The sequence below is a fragment of the Acipenser ruthenus genome, chromosome 1 (assembly GCF_902713425.1).
Source record: "Acipenser ruthenus chromosome 1, fAciRut3.2 maternal haplotype, whole genome shotgun sequence".
NCBI classification, from domain to species: Eukaryota; Metazoa; Chordata; class Actinopteri; order Acipenseriformes; family Acipenseridae; genus Acipenser; species Acipenser ruthenus.
This window is the reverse complement of record NC_081189.1, coordinates 71,362,408-71,383,716: the sequence shown is the minus strand read 5'-3', so window position 1 is coordinate 71,383,716 and position 21,309 is coordinate 71,362,408. Positions and strand designations below refer to the sequence as shown.

At 37.7% G+C, this 21,309-nt stretch overlaps 1 protein-coding gene across 4 annotated transcripts in view; it reads left to right on the top strand.

Moving 5' to 3' along the window:
* The window catches only part of LOC117420797 (coronin-2A-like), an 81,549-nt gene that overhangs the window by 28,074 nt on the left and 32,166 nt on the right, over positions 1 to 21,309 (top strand). Inside the window, exon 1 of one of the 4 annotated variants that reach the window (XM_059028913.1) lies at positions 1,889 to 2,306. The exons of 1 other annotated variant lie outside the window; for it this stretch is intronic. In XM_059028913.1, the coding sequence (XP_058884896.1) occupies positions 2,277 to 2,306 (30 nt within the window). In that variant the 5' untranslated portion in view covers positions 1,889 to 2,276. Of the gene's footprint in view, positions 1 to 1,888; positions 2,307 to 9,871; positions 9,991 to 17,354; positions 17,521 to 21,309 lie in introns of those variants that run through there. 2 more of the 4 variants (XM_034034437.3, XM_034034438.3) reach the window with 2 other exon arrangements.

The window sequence follows — 21,309 nt, the reverse complement described above, 5'->3', positions numbered from 1 at the left end:
GTAAACATTAAAATTGGTGTAGTTGTGCAGTATTTAGTACCCAGGCCTCCATTCCCAATCATCAAATAATGGTAAACTCTATTTTCTTATGAAGTATGTTTTGTATATTCTACATTGTCAACGTGCTGCTTTGTACTTTGCATACACTAGTGAGGAGTCAGATTGGGGCAGAAGTGCTTAACTGCTGTGTGGTACAATTGAAATTGAGTGCGATCAGACAGATGAGTTAGCTGGGTTGTTGGAATAAGAGAATAGCAATGTGATGGAGAGGGCATATAAAATCTAAGTGGGTTGGAATTGAAGAAGAAATATTGCAGGGAAAGAAACGGGGTGCATGTGAAGCAAGGCAAAAGGATTCGAGAGAGAAAAAGAGAAAGCAGCATGGTAAATTTGACAAAAGGGGTCAAATAATTAATTGTTCTAATGTATTACACAATACAAATCCTAATTCATTGTGATACATGCTGGCTATCAAAGGATTTTACAACCCCAGTACATATGTTTTTCAAATGACTCCTAATTGATAATAGTCTAGCTAATGTTTTGTCTTTTGAACAATTTTGTCCTTCATCGATTGCTAATGGGTTTTTTTTTAATATTGAGCCCTTATCAGTTCACATAGACTATTGGTGAATTTAGCAACAGTGTAGAAAAACCTCATGCATACCAGAACATTTTTTTTTAAATTAACTCCTTAACTCCGGAGTCATGCTTTGTGAATGTGGCCCTATGGCCAATACTAAATAGTCCCATCAGGACAATCGCTTGGTGTAGTACCAACAGAAACAACATGACATACCATAGTGTTACATTCCTATTGAAGAAATAGAGGCTATTTCCACAAGGACAGTTCTTATTATAAAAATGGCACTTATGTACAATTCCTTGAGATCAAGGAAAGAAAGCACACGTGAACGCGGAGTAATAACAATGATCTGTTGTGCTGTCTTCACTGTAGACTTCTGAATGTTCAATGTCGATACTGTGGACTGTAGACAAAGCAGTGAATGTTTGAGTATCTGCTCTTACTTGTCTCTTTCCTCCTCTGGACAACCCACCCCGTTCAGCCATAGCTGCATGTTTTTATATTGTGGCAGAGGGATAAACTGGCTATTAATTACCTAGTTTATCCCTTGACCACATTCGTGCGTGTGGTCAACAGCCAGTTTGTCAATAATCATTCTCATGATTTTATCTGGATGGGGCATTTTAACCCCATCCAGGCTGTAAACAATACCAACAAAATGGTGTGTTTATTTACACAAACAATACAACAGGTGCCCTTGGCTATTTTTATACACTGATATGCCCATCGCTTTAAGTTGGTGATTAGTCAAACAACAAAGTTCATCAAAGAAGCAAGCATTTTCTTTGCTACATTATCCGGATTTGCAAGCTTTTTTTCGAAGTCAACAGAGTGAACGAGCGTACTTCAGCGTTGTGGAGCTGGCAGACTTCGTTGGAATTTTACTTCCAGGGCAGTCGGAAATGTGCTGTCAAAACGGTCAAAACTTCTACAAACCTTTGAAACCACTGCATCAAGCAGCTTCATTTAATACACTGAAGAGTTTTGATTTCATGTTTATGCTGCTTTCATACAACCAGGTTTTCTGCCGGACTGATCCAGTTTTTGATGTGTGTTGTTGTGTTTTGCAGGAGGAGAATTGATTACACCAACATGAAAACCATAAAATACTTTCCAAAAGCTATTTAATGAAGCTGCTGACTTTACTGAGCTCCTACAGAGAGCAATAAAGTGAGAAGAAAGAGGGGTCAAGCTGATCCTACTCTGAAGTATTGTTGCCTATATATACAACAGCATGTCTCCAGATGAGATGAACAATGAGTTTCCCATCAAGGCTCTAGAATCACTAAACAAGTACAACTGTTTCTTTGACATTGAGTGCTTGAAAAGTGAGCTCATTGTATTCTATGCAGACAAAAATCTCCCAAGTTGTTAATAGGGATATGTTCCCATTCTTAAAGTACTTCAAGCAAAACAATTTGGACACAGCCATGTGCCAGCTTTACTGTCTGATATATCTTGTAGCAACCATTCCTGCATCTGCAGCAGCTGTTGAACGGAGCTTTTCTTGCCTAAAGTGAATCGAAACATATTCAAGGAATACCACAGGTCAGGAGCACTTCAGCCATCTTGCTCTTAATGCTATGGAAAAGGGGATCGTTGAGGCTGTTGAAAAAAATCCATGCTGGCATAATGCTGTAATTGCCCATTTTGCTGGAGAGAAAGACAGACAGGCAGAGCTCTTTCTCAAATGACATCACTCAGGATTCATCAATATCAAGTGAGTCTTCAAATGTTTTTATTGTGTTCAGTTGCCTCCCTTATGTGTGTGTGTATGTGTGTGTGTGTGTGTGTGTGTGTATATATATATATATATATATATATATATATATATATATATATATATATATATATATATATATATGGCAGGTTTTGTTGTTTAGCTCTGGATATACTATATATTGGTGAAAACTGTATTTTTGCAAATTGTCTACTGCAGTTAGGATCGGCATATTATTTATTTATTTATTTTGCCAATCCCAGCATTTCTGTTTTCAGTTGCGGTCTTTTGCAAAGAACACTTTTAAAACCATTAGTGTGTCGAAAGGAAACATTTAGAAAGTGATACAGAATGAGTGGTGTGTGTGTGTGTGTGTGTGTATCGATACGTAAAACATTACTGCATAAAATTAGCAGTATTAAAGCAAAGTAACCTCAGAGTGTCTGTTAGCTAATGCAGTTAGCTAATGGAATAGATCTAATTTATTACTGAAAGTTCATTTTGATTGATTGCAGGAACATGCTGACCTCAGAACCGAGTAAGAGGGAGTGTTCAGTGCAGACCCCTTTGTTTGCTTCTTTCTTGTTTGTAGTGTAAGCATAATCATTTTGGGAGATTTGGGGAATGTGGTCTGCTTCCACTTATCTAAAAATGCCTGCCCTACAGTACACTGGGACCACGTCTATCTGCCTGTGAACCCCTGTTCTATCTCTTTTGTTGCTCTGTGTAAAAGACTTTGTGGAAAAATACAGACAAAGATCATCGCAATTTTAAAGATACTGATTTGAAAGATAATATATTGGTGTCCATTTCAAAGGTACTGGATAAGCCTGGTATGTGTGATTTATTGCCCTGTTGAAATTCTGTCAGAGAAGGCACTACATCATGTTGACGAGCATGTACCAGTCTTGATCTGTATATTATAGATCTGGCAGTTTTCAAATCTGTTGCATCACCTGTGTGCTGCTTCTGCGAAAGTATCTTGTCGCCCAATGAAAAATAGCATCTTGTCTGGTGTGTGGTAGCCTTAAGTCCTGCTGAATTTTTTTTATATTTGTTTATTTATTTATTATATTTTTACCAGAATCTGTTTCAAATGTTTTATTCAGCACCTGTACATTTTTATTATCAACAGCACATAACATCTGCAGCTCACAGTCAGCAGACATGTTTTAAATGGGTGCATGGTTTCTACAAAGCTGGCTCTTTTTTTTTTAGTTTTACTGGTTTTGTATTGTTAATGAGCTTCCCCTGGCTCAGATTACCTGGGGTTTGCTGCTGGTTGAGCAGCTGTGCCTACACTTCTAGTGTTTCAACTTGAAATTCATCGCTACAGAGGGCTGCCGTGTGCTACCTGCTGCTGTCTACCGATGATAATCGCACTGCTCTTTATAATGTTGGCTTCAGGTCAGCAGGTGTGAGGCGGTTTGCAGGAGGAACGACACAAATGAACATTGTTTCTTTGCTGTCCACACATTCCAGTTTGTGTTTTTTTCCTTTCATTTAGTGCAGTAACAGGTATTGCTGGCTCTGTATGTGCTCTAGCACATGTAAATGTACCCCTGGGACACTGGGGATCGAAATAAGACTCCCATTGCATAACAGTTTGATCCGGTCCTTATTAAATTCATAGTAAAACAAGACACACCTGAGCTTGTTACTGTTACGCTGTGGTTAATCAAGCTCGTAGTAAAACCTGGAATGGGTGAAACTACTATGCAATAAGAATCTTATTTCCATCCCTGCTCTGGGTCACACACCCATGGGTTAAAACATGCACCATCTACCTAATCCTCATCAAAGTGGATGAGAAGCCTCTGTAATCTTTTTTTTTTTTTTTCACTCGGTAACAGCTAAAGCACATATTACTATATTTCCATGTTTAGTTTGAACAGCTACGCTAAAATGTGGTGTACTCCCAGCATGATCACTTTTTTTTCAGCCATTGAAGCAACTCGTTTCTCCTCCTAATGAGTTTTTAAACAGTAATTAAGAATAGAGTGGATTTTTATTGTCACGTTGAGTTGGCTTTTATAGCAAACAAGGAAAAAAGCAGGCATTGCTGTGATGTGTTACCCAGAATGCCATCATCTTCTGTCCCATGGACATTAAATAAAGAACCAATGAAAGGGTTTAAGACCTCTGGCTAGAAACACAACCAAAAAAAACCCAATAATAATTCACCCGTCTGGGTGAGACAAGACAGTGTTGGAAATTAGCTTTGTACAATTTGCTCCACTACAGTAGTTATCAAATTCTGTGGCAGATATTTGAAATATATATTTATGTCTGTACGGTGTTCACCAAAAAACAAGAGTGTAATAATAATACAAACTTACCACATTTAAAGCAAGCCAACCTGCCACCTGGTTTCAGGGATGGAAATAAGACTCCCTATTGCATAGCTCTATTCCTGGTTTTTACTATCAGTTTAAAAAGGCCCATCTGAGCTTGTTCCCACTACACTGTGCCTAATCAAGCTCATATTAAAACCTGGAATGGGTGAATCTCTTATGCAATAGAAGTCTTATTTCCATGCCTGTGGTTTTATTATTTCCCACTAAGGAAGTGGCAGAGGTATACCGTGGTTGTGCCTGTATGTCTGTAAGCATATCATACAGAGTTTTACATATATAGATGCAAAGAGAGAGAACCACTTATTCCGTTGAGATTAAACCTGACTAGGACAATCTTTTAGCAGTTGAGTGTATCCAAGTATGGATTTTTAAGCAGGTCTGCCTGTCACTTATATGTTTCCATATATTTAGTTCAGAACACATGCCTTATTAATTCTAAAAATGGCATTACAACATTTAATCTGTCATTTTAAAAACTAAAAAAACATTTTGGGGAGGCAGAAATAGTGTTAAATCAGCTTTGAGCTGATTCAACTTTAATTTTAAAAACACCTACTGGTGTCTTACGGAAGTGGTGGTTGCAAGGCATGTCTGGAACTATGTGAGGTCATAGAGGTATCCAGGAATGTAGTTCCACTTTATTACTTTCCATTGTATACCAGCAACAAGTTTTTCAGTCCAAGGTTGCAAAATGTTTTTTTTTCAAAACCTGATTTAAGTTACTAATGTCTGTGTATGTGTGTTTTAAAGGGGAACTGCTACCATTGATTTTAAGTTACCCTTTATGAAAAACGAATCGATAATACAAATTTTAACAAACTGGTTGGTGCATTTCAGTGTTTTTGTACTGTTTCTTTAAAAAAATTAAAAAAACAAACAAGCAATATTCTTGACTGAACAAACTGACCTGAATAGAAAAAGTAAGGAATGATTACAAATTATCAAGCCTATTCACCGTCCATACACACAACAACTTTGAGTCCAAGGATTTTTCCTCAAGCCAGAAGTGTTTTATTTTATAACGAGAACTTTATGAGGATTAATGATATTTACACAGACATATACTGTAAGCAGACCTTGAGATGATTGTGTAAACAGAACTTTATACTCTTTTTTTGTGAAGACTAAAAACAGTTCTACATCTTATCAGGGAAAAGGTTCTTCTTTAAATATCCAATGGTTACGCTTGGATGCAAAGATCACACAAGGAATTTGCAAGACTGTGCAACGGCAATGCATTAAATGATTCCTTAATTGTGTATAATCGTTTCATGATTTTCGCTTAAACTTGCACTTATGTACTTGCAAGTCTTGTGTGAACCTGATCCTTGCATTTTCATTGGTATGACAATGGTTGGTCCAAGTGAAATAAAGAGAACTAAAGTCCTGCCATGTTTATAAAACTTCAATGCAACCTTGACCCCATTTACACTTGCGATTTAAGGCAGCCCAGGGCCGCTTCAGGGTCGCCTTTTCTCATATGTGAACGCTCCAAAAAAGAAAAGGCAGCCCAAGGCAGGCCTAAATTTAGGCCGCCATTTCGGTGTGGCCCAGGGCCTACAATCCGGGACCAGAGCCGGCCTTTACATCTGTATGAACGCACAGCAGATTTAGGCCACCTTTTCGTATCACATTGTCAATTAGATTTCCCATGATAACACAGAAAAACGTAGATTTTCTATGTTGTCTGAGATGTTTTTGTTTTACATTTGAGGGGGGGCAAAAAACATTTAAGGCTTTTTTTGTTTGTTTGATAATAACCAAATCAATACATGTACCATATATAAACATGAACACAGGCAACTTTGCTTTAAATTTACATAAACATACCTGTCTAATAGAACTGCTTCCGGTATTCAAGTTCAGTGTTGAATGCTTCAGTTTACTTCAGTCAGTAACCAGAGCTGTTCAAAGATGCCGGAAACAATAACCCCTTTAGTCACCCCTAAAGATCAGATCAACGAGTTTGGCAAGGACGAATTTCATGTTGATGTTAATGTGCTGTTTTGTACTTCAGGCAGACCATTGTTGAACACATGTGTGATACTAATTAAAGAAACGAATTTGTTTGCAATATCACTATAATCCAATTATTTATTATCTTTTCTAAGGGGTACCAACAAATGTGTCCAGGCCATTTTAGAATATCTGTGTAGAATAAGCAATAATTCATCTCTTTTCACAGCTTTTTTGCTTTATTCTATGGCATACCAAAGGCATGCAAGTATACATGATAAAATAGCTTTTAATTTCATCACTTTTCAGGAGGAATGAAGCATTATTTCAATGAGCTGTAAGGGTACCAACAAATTTGAGCACGTCTGTGTGTGTATATATATATATATATATATATATATATATATATATAAGGAGGCTGTGTGGTCCAGTGGTTAAAGGAGGTCCCCGGTTCAAATCCTGGCTCAGTCACTGACTCATTGTGTGACCCTGAGCAAGTCACTTAACCTCCTTGTGCTCCGTCTTTCGGGTGAGATGTAATTGTAAGTGACTCTGCAGCTGATGCATAGTTCACACACCCTAGTCTCTGTAAGTCGCCTTGGATAAAGGTGTCTGCTAAAACAAATAATAATTATATATATATAGATATAGATATATATATATATTTTTTTACAACAGGGTGTTATTCTACTGGCAATAGAGCAGTGGTTTATTCTGTATCGTGCATGTTTTTGAGCAAAGTGTATTTGTTATATGACGGTGTATTGCTATATTTAGCTACATGTGGAACAAGGGTTTTGTTATAGCCATATGTTCGGTAATCTTCCAAGAGAAGGGATAATGCTGATGTTCAGTCTTTACTTGTAATGGTTAGGGACTAGAGAATAATAATGACAATGATAATAATAACGAGTAAACAACAGAATAGTTTAACTATTGTGTTTGTAAACAAAGACGATATTCATGCAGGTTAAACACATATGTATAACCTGAGAAGAAACGTGTGTCATGTAAATTACACTATATGAACGTTTATTGTAAATCGAGTGAATGTTAAATAATATAGTTTATTTTTGTATAAAATGATTCCAGGTGTAACCAGTTATTGAATAATTAATTAATTATTATGTAATGCCGTGTCTTTCCTTAGGAGGGAGCAGTAGTAAAGTGGTCAGTCGTGAGTTTGTCTTATGAATGTCAGTTATTGTGTACAACCTGAAGGTCATTTGAATCAGAGGTGAAGTATCCACTACGAAAATAAATATTTATACCTGTCAACACTAGCAAGTTGCTGTTTCCCGCGTTCTAAATATCTCTGTGTTCTTACAAGAATAATGTGATTGTGGGTGGGGATAAGCTCTGTTACATACATAACAGTAAGTCAAAATAGTCTGTTTTTTTTATCATGCTACTGTGCTGCATTGAAAAAAAATATATTAATAAGAAACATCTGCTACAAATCAAGCATTACTGTTTATCCCGGTAGCTCTTCCATTCTGAGTGCAGGCTATCATTCCATAAAAAAACAAGCAGTTTGCCACATTTTAGGCCTGCTTTTCAGTCACATATGTGAACGCGCAAAGGCGCCTTAAAAACGCAAATGTGAATGGGGTTGCAGACGTAAATATGGGGCGGCCTAGGGCCAGCCCAGTAGCGTGAACGGGATAGTTGACCGATTTTTAGTTCCATTACAGTTCACTGACTGTATCTCAGTATAATTGCACAGCATTCTCTCTAGACTTCAACAAAAAATGTACTGTAAGGGATATTTTTTAAGTGTACTTATTTTTAACAAGCCATTTTATTATAGCAATAAGTACTCATTACAGTATTCTGATATAATTGCACACCTGGTTCTGAGACCAGTGGCCGACACTTAAGTACTTGTCCCGGGTGCCTTATTATGTCTGAATAATTAACACCTTGTTGTTTTATTACTTTTGTTGGAGAAGATTTTACTAACACAAGTGTGGGCAAGCTTTACCTCACACTCCAATCTCTATCTGTTCCTTAAAGTGGTTATATTTGAAATCTTTCAACAAATATTTTTGTATAAAACTTACACAATTGAACCTGAATTAGCAGAAGTAATTTGCCATTCAAATGGCCTTTACATGCTGGTGTGCATATGCAGTGACCTCCCGTCTGCTGAGAATGAAATTTGCATCCCAGCAGGCTTATAAGGGGAGTGCAAGCCTATTGGAGGATGCCACTGCAGTCCTGCCGTTTTAAGGCAACAGTGATAAAAAATTTAGTCTGGGACAGATTGCAGTTCATCCCAAATATCTTTTTTTTTTTAAAATTTAAGATGCCATGCATCTTTTGGTGAAGCACAGATGTTGTACGTTATTTTAAATGCCCTTGTCTCTAGATTTCTCGAATACCAAGCCCTTTTTTTGTAAGATCGAGTCCTTAAAGTACAGTTCTTTTACGAAAGCAGCAGTGTGGAGTAGTGGAGTGACTTTGTGATGCAGAGTGGGGAGCAGTGTGGAATAGTGGTTAGGGCTCTAGACTCTTGACCAGAGGGTCGTGGGTTCAATCCCAGGTGGGGGACACTGCTGCTGTACCCTTGAGCAAGGTACTTTACCTAGATTGCTCCAGTAGAAAACCCAACTGTATAAATGGGTAACTATGTAAAAATAATGTGTAAAAAACAAAAAAAGTAATTGTATGTGAAAATAATGTGATATCTTGTAACAATTGTAAGTCGCCCTGGATAAGGGCATCTGCTGAGAAATAAATAATAATAATAATAATAATAATAATAATAATAATAATAATAATAATAATAATAATAATAATAATAATAATAATAATAACTTGCAGAAACATGACAGTTAGTTGAATTACAAAAAAGCTCACCAATTACTAATGTCTAACAATGAATATATTCATAATATATTTCACACAGAGTTAACTATAAAGGAAACAAAACTGTAGAAAAATGAAACACTTCCACATAAACACAAATAGCAGAACTTGTAGCTGACATACACCAGTAAGGTGCAGTACATTTAACCAGCAATAGTGTACGTTGTGTCAGGGAAATTAGTGATGAAAAATAAAGCGATAGCAAAAAAAAGTCCAACCCATTGTTTTCAGTATAAACATCCCTGTTACCTTACAGGAATTGACAGTTAGAATTCCTGTTGTGAAACCTGCAGGTACTGGACTAAACAGGTGGAACAAGTAAAACACTGGAATGTTAAACAGGTATTCCACCCCATTCAGTGACACACGGTTTGCACAATGTGTTTTTTCAGCTGAACTGGGGTGTCGTTCTGCAGTGCTTGCCAGACACCAAAAACTTAAAACCTATGGGTAACACTCTGGAAACCATGAACACAATGGCATCAAGCAGTCAGGATGAGGTAAAACCTTATTCATGTCTCTTTATAGTCATTCATTGCTTGAGGTGGGACATTCTGTCGGTGGTCCTGAATTGCTGTAGCTTGGCCTAGAGTCAGTCATGACTATTGCCTATGTTCAGATCTGAAACTGTGTTTCCTCAGTTACCAGTTCTCCACCCTGATCTATAGGGCACATCGCTTCCCATAAATGTTACAGCACCAAAATGCGTTACCTAATAATCATGCAACTGGTATTACAGGCATTCATTTTCTTTATGGTGGCAGTGAATGATTCACAGCTGTGCATTTCTGAGGTGTGGGATCTTGTACTTTGGTGTGGTTTGCAGCTTACTTAGCAGAGTAATCTGCACTTCTTTACTGCATTATGCTTTAACTGGAACGACCAAGGTGGTCATTTTGACAGTTTTTGGAATTTAAATTTAAATTGCTGTGCGTGTGTTTAAGATACGGAGCTGTGCTTTCCTGACTTTTCCTAAATATATGTACTAATTACCCTGACAAAGAAAGAATCGCGTAGCTGCAAAAATTAGGGAGCTAAAATACTGTCATACCTATTCTGATCAGGAGTGGTCAAATTGACTGCTACATATAAAACATATTATAACAATGAAATGTTTCAGTATTATTTGTATTTCAGTCAGGACTTTACACCATGTATTGAAGTTTGATTAGATCAGTCTGCATTCCTCAAATGAGAAGTCTTCTGATATTTCTGTGGTTTCAATGAGCCTCCTGATAGCCCATCAATCAGTCTTGACAGCTCATGGCGCCCTGCTGTCCTGTCTGTGTGATAGTCTATCTTCTGTGTGAGCCACTACTTTTCTCCTCTATGTTTTAGATATACTCGGGTTACTATACTGAGCATCAAAAGAAACTTATCACTTATATTTGAGCATCAAAAGAAACGTATTACTCATATTTGAATAAAATGCACTAGATGTGATCGGAAAATGACAAACTGTCTCAGAGCAGGTGCAGTGACTTTTTATTGTGCTGACCAACAATTGACATTTTACTGTCTGAAGTTATGGGGGGACGGGGATACTGTGAAAGTCACAGGCTAGTAGGGTGTGGCCACCGTTGAAAGCAATACAAGCAGTACATCTGTGACGCATGCTTTGCACCAGGTTTCGAATGTTGTCTTGTGGAATCCTGGCCATTTCCTCTTGCCTGGATAAGCATCAGCCTGTTCAGTGGTCTCCAAGCCCTAGAAGCCATGCGTCACCCAAGTTCATCCCATAAATGTTCAATTGGCCTCAGGTCTGGGGAATAAGACACCCATGGCATGACTCTCACATTCGCATTCTGCAAGAAAGCTGTTGTGACACAAACAACATGTGGACGTGCGTTGTCTTGCTGGAATGTTGTCGCATCAGGATTAGCTTGCAAGAAGGGCACCAAGTGAGGCCTTAGGACTTGGTCAGCATATCGCTGTGCAGTCATGTTACCATCAGTCACTACCAGCAGAGTTCTGTAGCAACTAGACACTCCTGCCAAGACCATCACATTTGGACCTTCCCACCGATTGGTCTCTCATACACAACAATTAGCGTATTGTTCACCACGTCTATGCTATACTCACTGACGTCCATCAGAGCAGTCTATGCAGAATCTTGATTCATCACTGAAGAGGACCTGGCTCCACTAAAGGCGAGTCCACCTAAGGTGGTGTTGGCACCACCTCATCCTGTTGCGACGGTGCACATTGCTGAGCACCGGACCCCTGTATGGTCATCTGGCCTGTAGATGATGACTGTATAACCGCCTTCTTACAGTTGAACTGCTGATGCATGGATTGTTACGACCTGCAGTATCAGAAGCTGTTTGACTAGCAGTACGAAAATGATCACAAAGATGCTGCATAATGGCCTGTGGATCTTGGGCAGGTGATGTGACTCTTGGTCTCCCAGTTCGTGGTTTTACCGTATCGCCAGGTTTGGAATTGGTGGCTGTGAGCACCCAAGATGGTGAGCCACAGTACACTGCGCTAATCCAGCCTCCAACATGTCGATTGCACGAAAGTGCTGCTCTCTTGACAGAAGTGGCATATTGGTATTTTTCAGTGCTTTTATTCAAACTTGCAATTCAACTGCTGAAATCACTCCGATCAACATGTCTCACTAATTAGGTGATTAAGTGCATATGCTTCAGTCAGTCAGTCAAGCGTGTCATGCTCAAGGATGAATGATCGAGTGATTTAAAATAAACCAAAAACATTTCGTCAATGTCCATCATTTTATTTACCTTATTTTTTTCCAAAAATAAATCTGTCATAATAGTGATACGTTTCTTTTGATGCTCAGTATATGCAAGTCACTTGTTTCTCTAAGAGATTCATAGTTACCCCAATACATATTGAAAATGGATCGCAGAAGACGCAGGTCAGCAAATCAATGTTTGGAATTACTGCAGCGATTACCAAACAACGATTCTGAAGCATCGGAGACGGACAGTGACAAATCTGGCCCTGAAGCAGACTGGGTTTTCGAAGATGAATCTTCCAGCAGCAGTGACGGTGAGGAGGATGCCAGCGAAGTGCCAGGACCGAGTGTGCGAAGAGGGTGCAGGAAATCCCGTGGGAGAAGAAGCAATCCTTTGGCCCAGGGCCCACGACATATGCAAAATGCAACATTGATGAGAGTGCATTGAGTGCTATTGATTGACATGCATACGCTTCACCACATACAACGTTGCACTGAAGCAGAAGCCCACCGACAGCTACAAGATGATCCCTGGTCAATGCCCTTAGAGGAATTGGAAGCTTTCATTGCACTAGTATATGCCCGTGGAGCATTTGGTGTCAAAAGCCTGTCACTGTACAGTTTGTGGTCCAGTAAGTGGGGAGTTGCTTTTTTTTCAGCGACAATGCCACGGAATCGCTTTTGTGAAATTTCGCGATTTCTACGTTTTTGTTCTGAAGCAAACCAGAATCGCCAGACTTCAAAATGATAAATTTGCCCTGGCATCTGAAATTTGGACCCGCTTCATTGACTGTAGCATTCTCTGCTACGGGAAAGACTATTACAGTGGACGAGCAGACAGCCGCAAGAGACGACAATGCCAGATTGCAAAATGTAATGGCAACAAGACTGTTGATAGCTGTGCCAAATGTGCAGTGACCTAAGTGCACTGCATATGTTGAAAAGCGCAGGATCTGTGCGATTTGTGCCAGCACTTAGACTTTGTAAACGATTGTAAATGAAGCCCATTCTGTTCAAATGTTTATTTATTCATGTCATTTCAATTATAGTATGTCTGTGTATAAACGCATAGCTTCAGTTACGTATATGCGCTTTGTTATGTAGGCAATATAAACCCATTTATTTTAATTTATTTTTATACTTGCATCGTTTTCAGTTGTACAGTTTTGTATGTACATGATACCTGTATATACACAAATGTATTTTTAAACATTTGTTTATTTCATTTTTTACCGTTTTTTGAGGTTGTGCTTTATGTAATATGTCAATATAAACACATTTCTCTTCAAATGTCCGTTTATTTACAGTGTTTCAGTTGTGTAGATGCTTTAAATGACGTTCCTGAATAAAACTATGACTTGTATTCAATTTGTTTGTCCTTTCATTATAATATTTATGTTGTTTTTAATACGCCGGTCAAATTGACTACTCATGGTTGTTCTAGGTATGCCTATATATGTGGTCGTTTTAGTGTTAACTAGAGAATAATGGGTTAAAGTATTTATAACTAGGGTAATTCCAGCACAGATTAGATGTCTTTCATATTATTGCGTAGCAATGGTCAGTTTGATGATGTATAATGGACCATATTCATAGAAGAGAGTGTTTAGCAACATACTGAATTTTTAGAAACTTTATTTTGTAAAGTACAACACTGTTTAAAATTACATTCTTTGTATACAACACATATTAGACCACATATACATTATACCACTATATATTACTGTATGACACAAATTACATTGACTTATGTAATCATTTCTAAGTCTTGTTTTAGTCTTACACAATCAACTGTGCACAATCTCCTTGGTGATTTTGCCAATTCTGACAAAAATACCAAAATAGCTTTTTACAAATACATTTTACAAAACACCTTGTGCATTACTTTTGCTGGTTAGCTATGTAATACTCAAGGCTCTTTTATTTTCATTATAAAAATATCCCGGGTATTTCTTATTGTTTATTACAAAAACTAAAAACCAAATTAAATTGTTGCAAACACTTAATTCCACAGTTTTAGAAAGAAAGGCAACAAAGAAAGGTAAAATAATTGAAACTGAAATTAGAGGCAGCTTAATGCTGTGGTGTATTTTGTCAATTGTATTTAGTTGCAGTAAATATCACCACTAGATTAGACAAACTGCAGTGTGACAGGATGAATGGTGCAGTGCAAAAGATGTGGAATGTCCAGACTGTTGTCTCCCAAAGAATAATCCTTTTTAATAATTAACAAAAATATCATAAAATAATCCAAATGAAAAATAATAATATACCCGCTATCAGCGATGATATTGGGGTAAAACAACAAGTCCCGACTCAAAAAGTAAACAAAAGACACTCCTTAAACCACAATCCTCCATGCACGAAACTGTGCTCTTCTCCTCGGTGGATCGTGGTGCGTGCGCTGTGCTGTGTTGTGCTCTGTGGTGAGGGCGTGCTCTGGGGTAAGTGCTGGCTCCGCGGCTACAGCCTCCCATCCTTCTGCTCCTCTAACGATAAACACAAACAAACACGTAATACAAAATAGAACACACAAACACCAGCTCCGGCCGGTCGCTCCAGTTTCTCAGCGCAAGAGGAGGTTTTGACGTAGCTGCTTCCCCTTTGTACCCAGCAAACTCCTCCCTGCAGTCAGCACGTCGCCATGGTTTCTCCAATAGAGGAGAAAGCTGACTGCAGCTGACTGCAATGGAATCGTCCTGAGTACTTGCAGCTACGCGCCCCTCCTAATATGGTCACCTTCCGGTTTCCACCTACCACCGAGTTGGCAGATCTGGGAGGCAGCATACCTTCCCCCTTACACAGCACCCTTTCTAATTGGGAGGGAGATTTACAGCATCGATCCTTTCTCTCTCTATCACATGCAGACACATTGCACTGTGGTTCACTGTAAAAGTATAATCAGTATTTTAGTTGTCCAAAATTTATATGGGCGAAACTTAATACAAATCTGTGAAAATTAAAACAAAATAAAAAGTCTTGGTAATTTGTTTTATTATTATTATTATTATTATTATTATTATTATTATTATTATTATTATTATTATTATTATTATTATTTAGTTCAAAAGCAAGTACCTTTGATAAGAACATGACATGCTGGTCACAATTATGTCTAGTCCCATTCCAGGCAGGTATCCTGCTAGTACAGTGTATGAGAGGCTAGTCTGACTCAACATGGTAAACTGCAACACAGCAAGTGAATCGGTAAATCAGTAGTATTGCATGCAGTGGCTGGGCAAGTTAAGTCAACGTCTGGGGTTTTTAGGATGTGATGAAAGGCTGATTCTGTAGGTTTTTTTTTGTGTGTGTGTTTGCATTGGCTGATTCCAATGACACTTCTTTCACATGCTGTGGAGTGACATTTACTTTGATTGTTAGATTACCCATTCTAGGTCCTGAGATTAAAAATGTGTTGCCTGAAACGATGAAATGTGATTGCACGAAGAAAAAAATCTGTATTATGTAGTTGGGATTCTCTGTTCTCTTTGTTACTATTCTTCAAGTACTCAATTGTAGCCTACCAAGTGGCTACAATGCAACCACGAAAACACCCGACTTACTGACTTGGAGCCCAATCAGCAACGATTATATAGATATGTCTTTTATTATATAGATGTTTTCAGACCAATATGTTGTTTTAGGGATTCTTAACCTGAAAGTTGACTGTGTTTTGTTAATTGTCAATGCTATAAGAAAGCCAAATCATTAGGAAATAACTGAGAAATTTAAAAGCAAAAGGACAGAACCAAAAATATTAGATGGAATGAAGAGAGACTTTGAAGCAGACATTCATTTTCAAACTCTTAACATGAATTTAAGCAAAGAAGTTTATGCACTTCCTCAGCTATATAGAGTATCAGCAAGTGTTTTCCATTTACATTTTCTTTCTTCCTTCTTTAGAAACTGTTGCTCGTTTTTATCGTATCATGTTTACATTCAGTAGAACCAATATTTTATCAAAGTACTTATTAAACTGGGAAGTCCTGCGTTTTTCAGAACCTCCATTCTTTGTATTTGAATTAGGTTTTAACAGTGGTACTCTGAATGGCGAGGTATACCTTGAATTGCCAGGGAGCAGTGTGCATTTACACTGCTTAGTATCACAGCAGGGCATACAGCATGTGCGAATGTTCAAGGACCTATCAAACATTCCTCAGTATAGTCTGACAATCTTTCTGTGTTTTTTCCCCTTCATAGCATTTGCATAGGTCTGGTTCTCTATATGGGACTGTCTATAGTGCAGACTGGAAGATTCCAGTTTTCTACAACTGTATTGTGTCAAAACCTGGTTTCAAAAGTTTGACCATGCTTTTCATATGGTTACACTATGCATTTACCCTGGTTTGTCATGTTTGTTAATATGCTTTACTATACCTCACAATTCTTTACAATGCTTTCAATGTGCTTTATTGCACTTTGCTATGCTTTTACTATGGGACATTTTTATAAGGGGGAGTGTCGCATGGTTTTATTTTTCGGTTTATACCTGGTTTTGTTCTATACTCATTGGCCAGGCATAACTATTCAACACTTAATAGTGATGAATTTATTTTCTTTAAGTATTTAGCACATCTCAGCAGAATAAAAACAGTTCCTTGGAGAATGTTTACACTGTAATTTACTATGGGTTATTGGCCAGTAATAATTTAGCATGGCTCTTCCTGGGACACTAATTCTTTTCACCAAGGATAAGTAGCATGTTAGCAATATAGTCAAATTATTTTACTTTTAATAAACTTGGTCTGAGATTCTAAGAGCTGTGGTTTTGGAGAAATACAAAGCTTTTGAGAATACTTCATTACTGAAATCTCTTCATTTGGCTGGAAAAGCAAGCAGCAAGCACACATTTCTGTGATAAACAAACAGCTATGACACATTCAAATAAAGGGATCCATGGTAGAGTAGAACTGTGGCACCTGGGAAGCAAGCATGTTAGAAATGACTGCAGAACTAACAGAATATACTCTTTTGTAACATTAGAAAATGCCTGCCTGGTATTCGGAAGCGAGTGCTAGGCTAGGCACCACCCAGCCACACGCTAACACACGTACGTATACACACACACACACACACACACACACACACACAGCCTCCCTTGCAAATCCTCATTGTACTGTGCATTTCCATGCTCTGTGCTCACAGAGTGAGGACTCACGCTCTCCCGGTGGGTATAAGGGGGAAGCTTGCAGACTGCTCTGAGAAACTGTTTACATTATTGCATCAACCTTATCATCTAGGAAGGTTACAGTGAATGAAGAGAGACTGGTAAACATTGGATTGAACTGGTTAATTCTCCACCCTTTTTACTTCCCCTTAAGCAGGAAGGGTAAGAGCAGCAGCATTTTATTTATTTATTTATTTATTTATTTATTTTGTATTGTAGTGCACTGAAACCTAAATTAACTGGTCTCCCAAAGGAATGGAGTGCTTGTGACAGCCTTTAATTGTATTGAAAAAAAGAAAACCTGCTTAGAAGTTTACTATGATGGTTCATTTAGTTGAGGTGACTGTAAATACAGGTCAGCACCAGCACTGTTCAATAAAGCAAAAGGATCGACCACAATGGGTGTTTCACAGTGCTGACAGAAACCTGATATGTCTTGCTTGCATCTTGGTGTCATGTGTGTCAGACTGAGTGTTTCAGGGATTCCGTTTTATTGCTTACAGTAGCCCTGTGGAGATTTTGCAGGCCTTGTTCAACGGTAGCTTTGAAACACACTAGGTTGCAGGATGCTAAGACTGATCTGATTTCAAATGGATGGTAGGATTCAGTTATCATTTTACAATTTGGGTCGGGGTACAGTAATCCAGTATGTTGTGCTGCCATCTGTTATAATAATATCATTGTGGCAAAGTGGTTAACAGTATGCAGGTGCAAGCGATCAATGAACAGACAGACAATTATAATCCAGGTGCAAAGTTGTTTAGTGAGTTTGTATATCCAGTGCCTGATGGCAAAACAAACAGTAAACCATAAATGATGCTAAGTAATACAGCGGCATGTATTACTTAAATTGTAATCCCGGGGTTTGTCCCGAAATAATAGTCCCATTCTTTATACACCCACACAAAACACATACACAAGTCTGTTGGCGAGTGAATTAGTGCTCGTGGTGCAAATACAGTTTATTCGTGATACAAGTGCAGTGCTGTTCTGGGTTTGTGCTGGCCCTTGGCGACAGCTCTGGAACGTGTTAGCTGTCTACTAATAACAAGACACAATTAGAGACAAATAAACAAACACTCATGATACAGATACACAAAACACAGGTCCTTTCAGGTTGTTCTCTAACCAGTGAAGGAACAGATTACGTCGCTTCGTCCCCTATTTATACCGTCACACATGACCCCTTGGTAAACGATTGTAGCCGCTCCTCCAATCTGCGGCTGCCACATCATTTCCCTTCCGGGTCGATGAGTTAATGCACCGAAGCTCCGCCCCTTTTCTAAATGACCGACTTCCTTTTAACCCTAGGAATGAAGTGCCAGGCCAAAGAGTCCAGGGTATTCTGTTCCTGTTACTTAGCGCCCTCACAGGTAGGGAGGGAGATTTACACCAAGAATCATTGTCTTTCTGTCACAATCATGTACAGTAAGTGCTTTTATATTCACAATGTGTGATGGTCACTGTTTTGTGTGCTCTGATTCATGGGTGTAGTATTGTTTTGAAATAAAACTGGATTTGGAGTCTAGTTAAACATTAATTCACTTTATTACCTGCATGCATACTACTTTGATTCAAAGGTGTTGACAGCCACCAAAAATTGTCATAAAAGCCAATTAGGTACATTTTAGGTACAAAAAACATTCAAAAGCAGAAGCGGAAACCTATTAAATTCAATGACAAATGTTTCTGTCAGAAGTTTTTCCACATGTCTTTGATGTAGAAAAGACTTATAATTGAAACTTTAAGTACAGTATTTACAGATCTTTTAATGTCATTTGATTTAGTATATACAGTATTTCATATCACACCTTAAGCAATTAATGTAATCTTTGCTTAAGTGCTGCAGAGTATTGTACATTATCTCACATATTATGCACTGATTACAAGCGTATTGTTAGATTTTTGCTGGCACAGTATTGCCAGCTAGAGTGATAATGTGGGCCGCCTTCTGTCTTGAGCAGAGAAAGGAATTCTGTTTCCCATCTGCTTCTGAAAGAGTCTGGTGTCACAAGCTGTATTTCTGTTTGCTGGAGTTTGACAGGAATGTAGATTGATACAGCAATCTTCAGTCACCTGTCGGGACTGAGGTTCAGGTTTCATATTCAAAGCTTACTAAACATTACAGATCACCAAGTACACGTCACTGAGTTTTCTCGTGCTCACATACATTCAAATTGAAGTTACACAGTAAATCAAGTTCTCTTCTTCGTTGCTGGCAATACATATCTCAGCAACAGATGGTTATAAATAAATGATTATTGTCAAAGCACTATAACATTAAGTTAAGAAAACAGGAAAATAAACTTATTTCGAGTTACTTACTCCTTTTAAAGTTTTACCAAATTCCTTGTAGTGTTTAGAACAAGATCACTACTTCCTGTCGCTATCTCTTGTGTTGTGCGGAATGCATTACCCATAAAATCCTTTTCAACCTAATTTTACTTTCCAAACACTACAGGTTGTTCTATAATAGTTTAACAGTGTCAAACACAAGCACAAGCTGTTTCAAACGCAACTGCTTTTAAATAACTAAAGCCAAAAAAAACTAAGTTTTAAAAAATGTAAGCTACTATTCACCATCCTGTATTTAAATACCACGGACAAAGATATATACATATATATTAGTCCTAGTTCAAGGCATAACATTGGGACCAATGAGGTTTGGGAGTATTTTTGTTTTCATACCAAAGTGGGCCCTCCTAAAAGATTGGTTCCACTGCAGTACTGTTTACTTTTTCAGGCAAATCCATTCACCAAATGTTTTCAAAGTGGGAGGCTGCAGTGTTTATATTATTCTGTATTGTTTCTCTGCTGTACTACACATATCATTCAAATGTAGTTTGTTTGAAAGTTAAACCATCTGGAAGATGTATATCTAAAAAAAAATAAGATGGAGCTGGACATTGTCTTAAGAAACTTTATTCCAGTTTTAAGTTCATCTAATTAGTGAGCGCTTTACGCAGTGATACACCCTGATTAACGGAAAGCTGCTGTTTTAATTCTGGCCTTGTCCTGGCTAATGGGTCCATAAATGTGCAGTTTAATTTTTCAATAAAAAAAGGACACAATGTTTTCGTCACTCTGTAGCAGGCATCTGTTGCCAAAAGCACTTTGCAGCCTTCCAGGCCCGCAGAAATTGCTGTATGATGTACCGGAACATCAGCCTGATTTTCACTGCTAATGCTATTATTAGTAAAGTGAGACATTAGTACTATAATGTAATATAATTAACAGGGTGGGGCAGCTAAGCTTCTAAGACTGTATTACATGCTGTGTGTACATTTCCCAATGCATTAAAAAAATCTTGCATTTATGCCCATGATATTTGCACACCGTTACTCTCTCCATGAATGTAGGCTTCCATAATACCAGCTCATCTACATCTAGATCTGTGCATACATTTTAATTTTTTTTTTTTAACAAAGCAGAGTAGGTTGGAGGAATCAAGCACATTGGTAATTCAACCTGCAAAGCGCTTCACATGACAAATAAATATACCATACAATAATATAATATAATATAATATAATATAATATAATATAATATAATATAATATAATATAATATAAAATTATACGCAAACAAATGGGGCAAAATAAATAAATACAATAAATAAAAAAATAAAATACATATTAACAAAATTCTAAATTAGGCCATCCCAATCTACAAAAAAGCCTCTGCGTAAAGATGTGTTTTAAGCTTTGATTTAAATGCATTTATTTAGTTGCATTTATTTAGTTTTAATTACAGTTGAAATGTGATGCTGAAAACTAAGAGTAGAATAAAATAAGACTCCAAGACTTTTCACAGCTTGCAAAGAGCTAATGGGGGGCTGCTAAAGGTCATTGGTTGTGGGATTTTAATTAATGCTGTTTTAGAGCCAATTAAAAGAAATTCAGTTTTATTTGCATTTACTGCAAAAAAAATTGACATCCAAGCATTTTGTCAA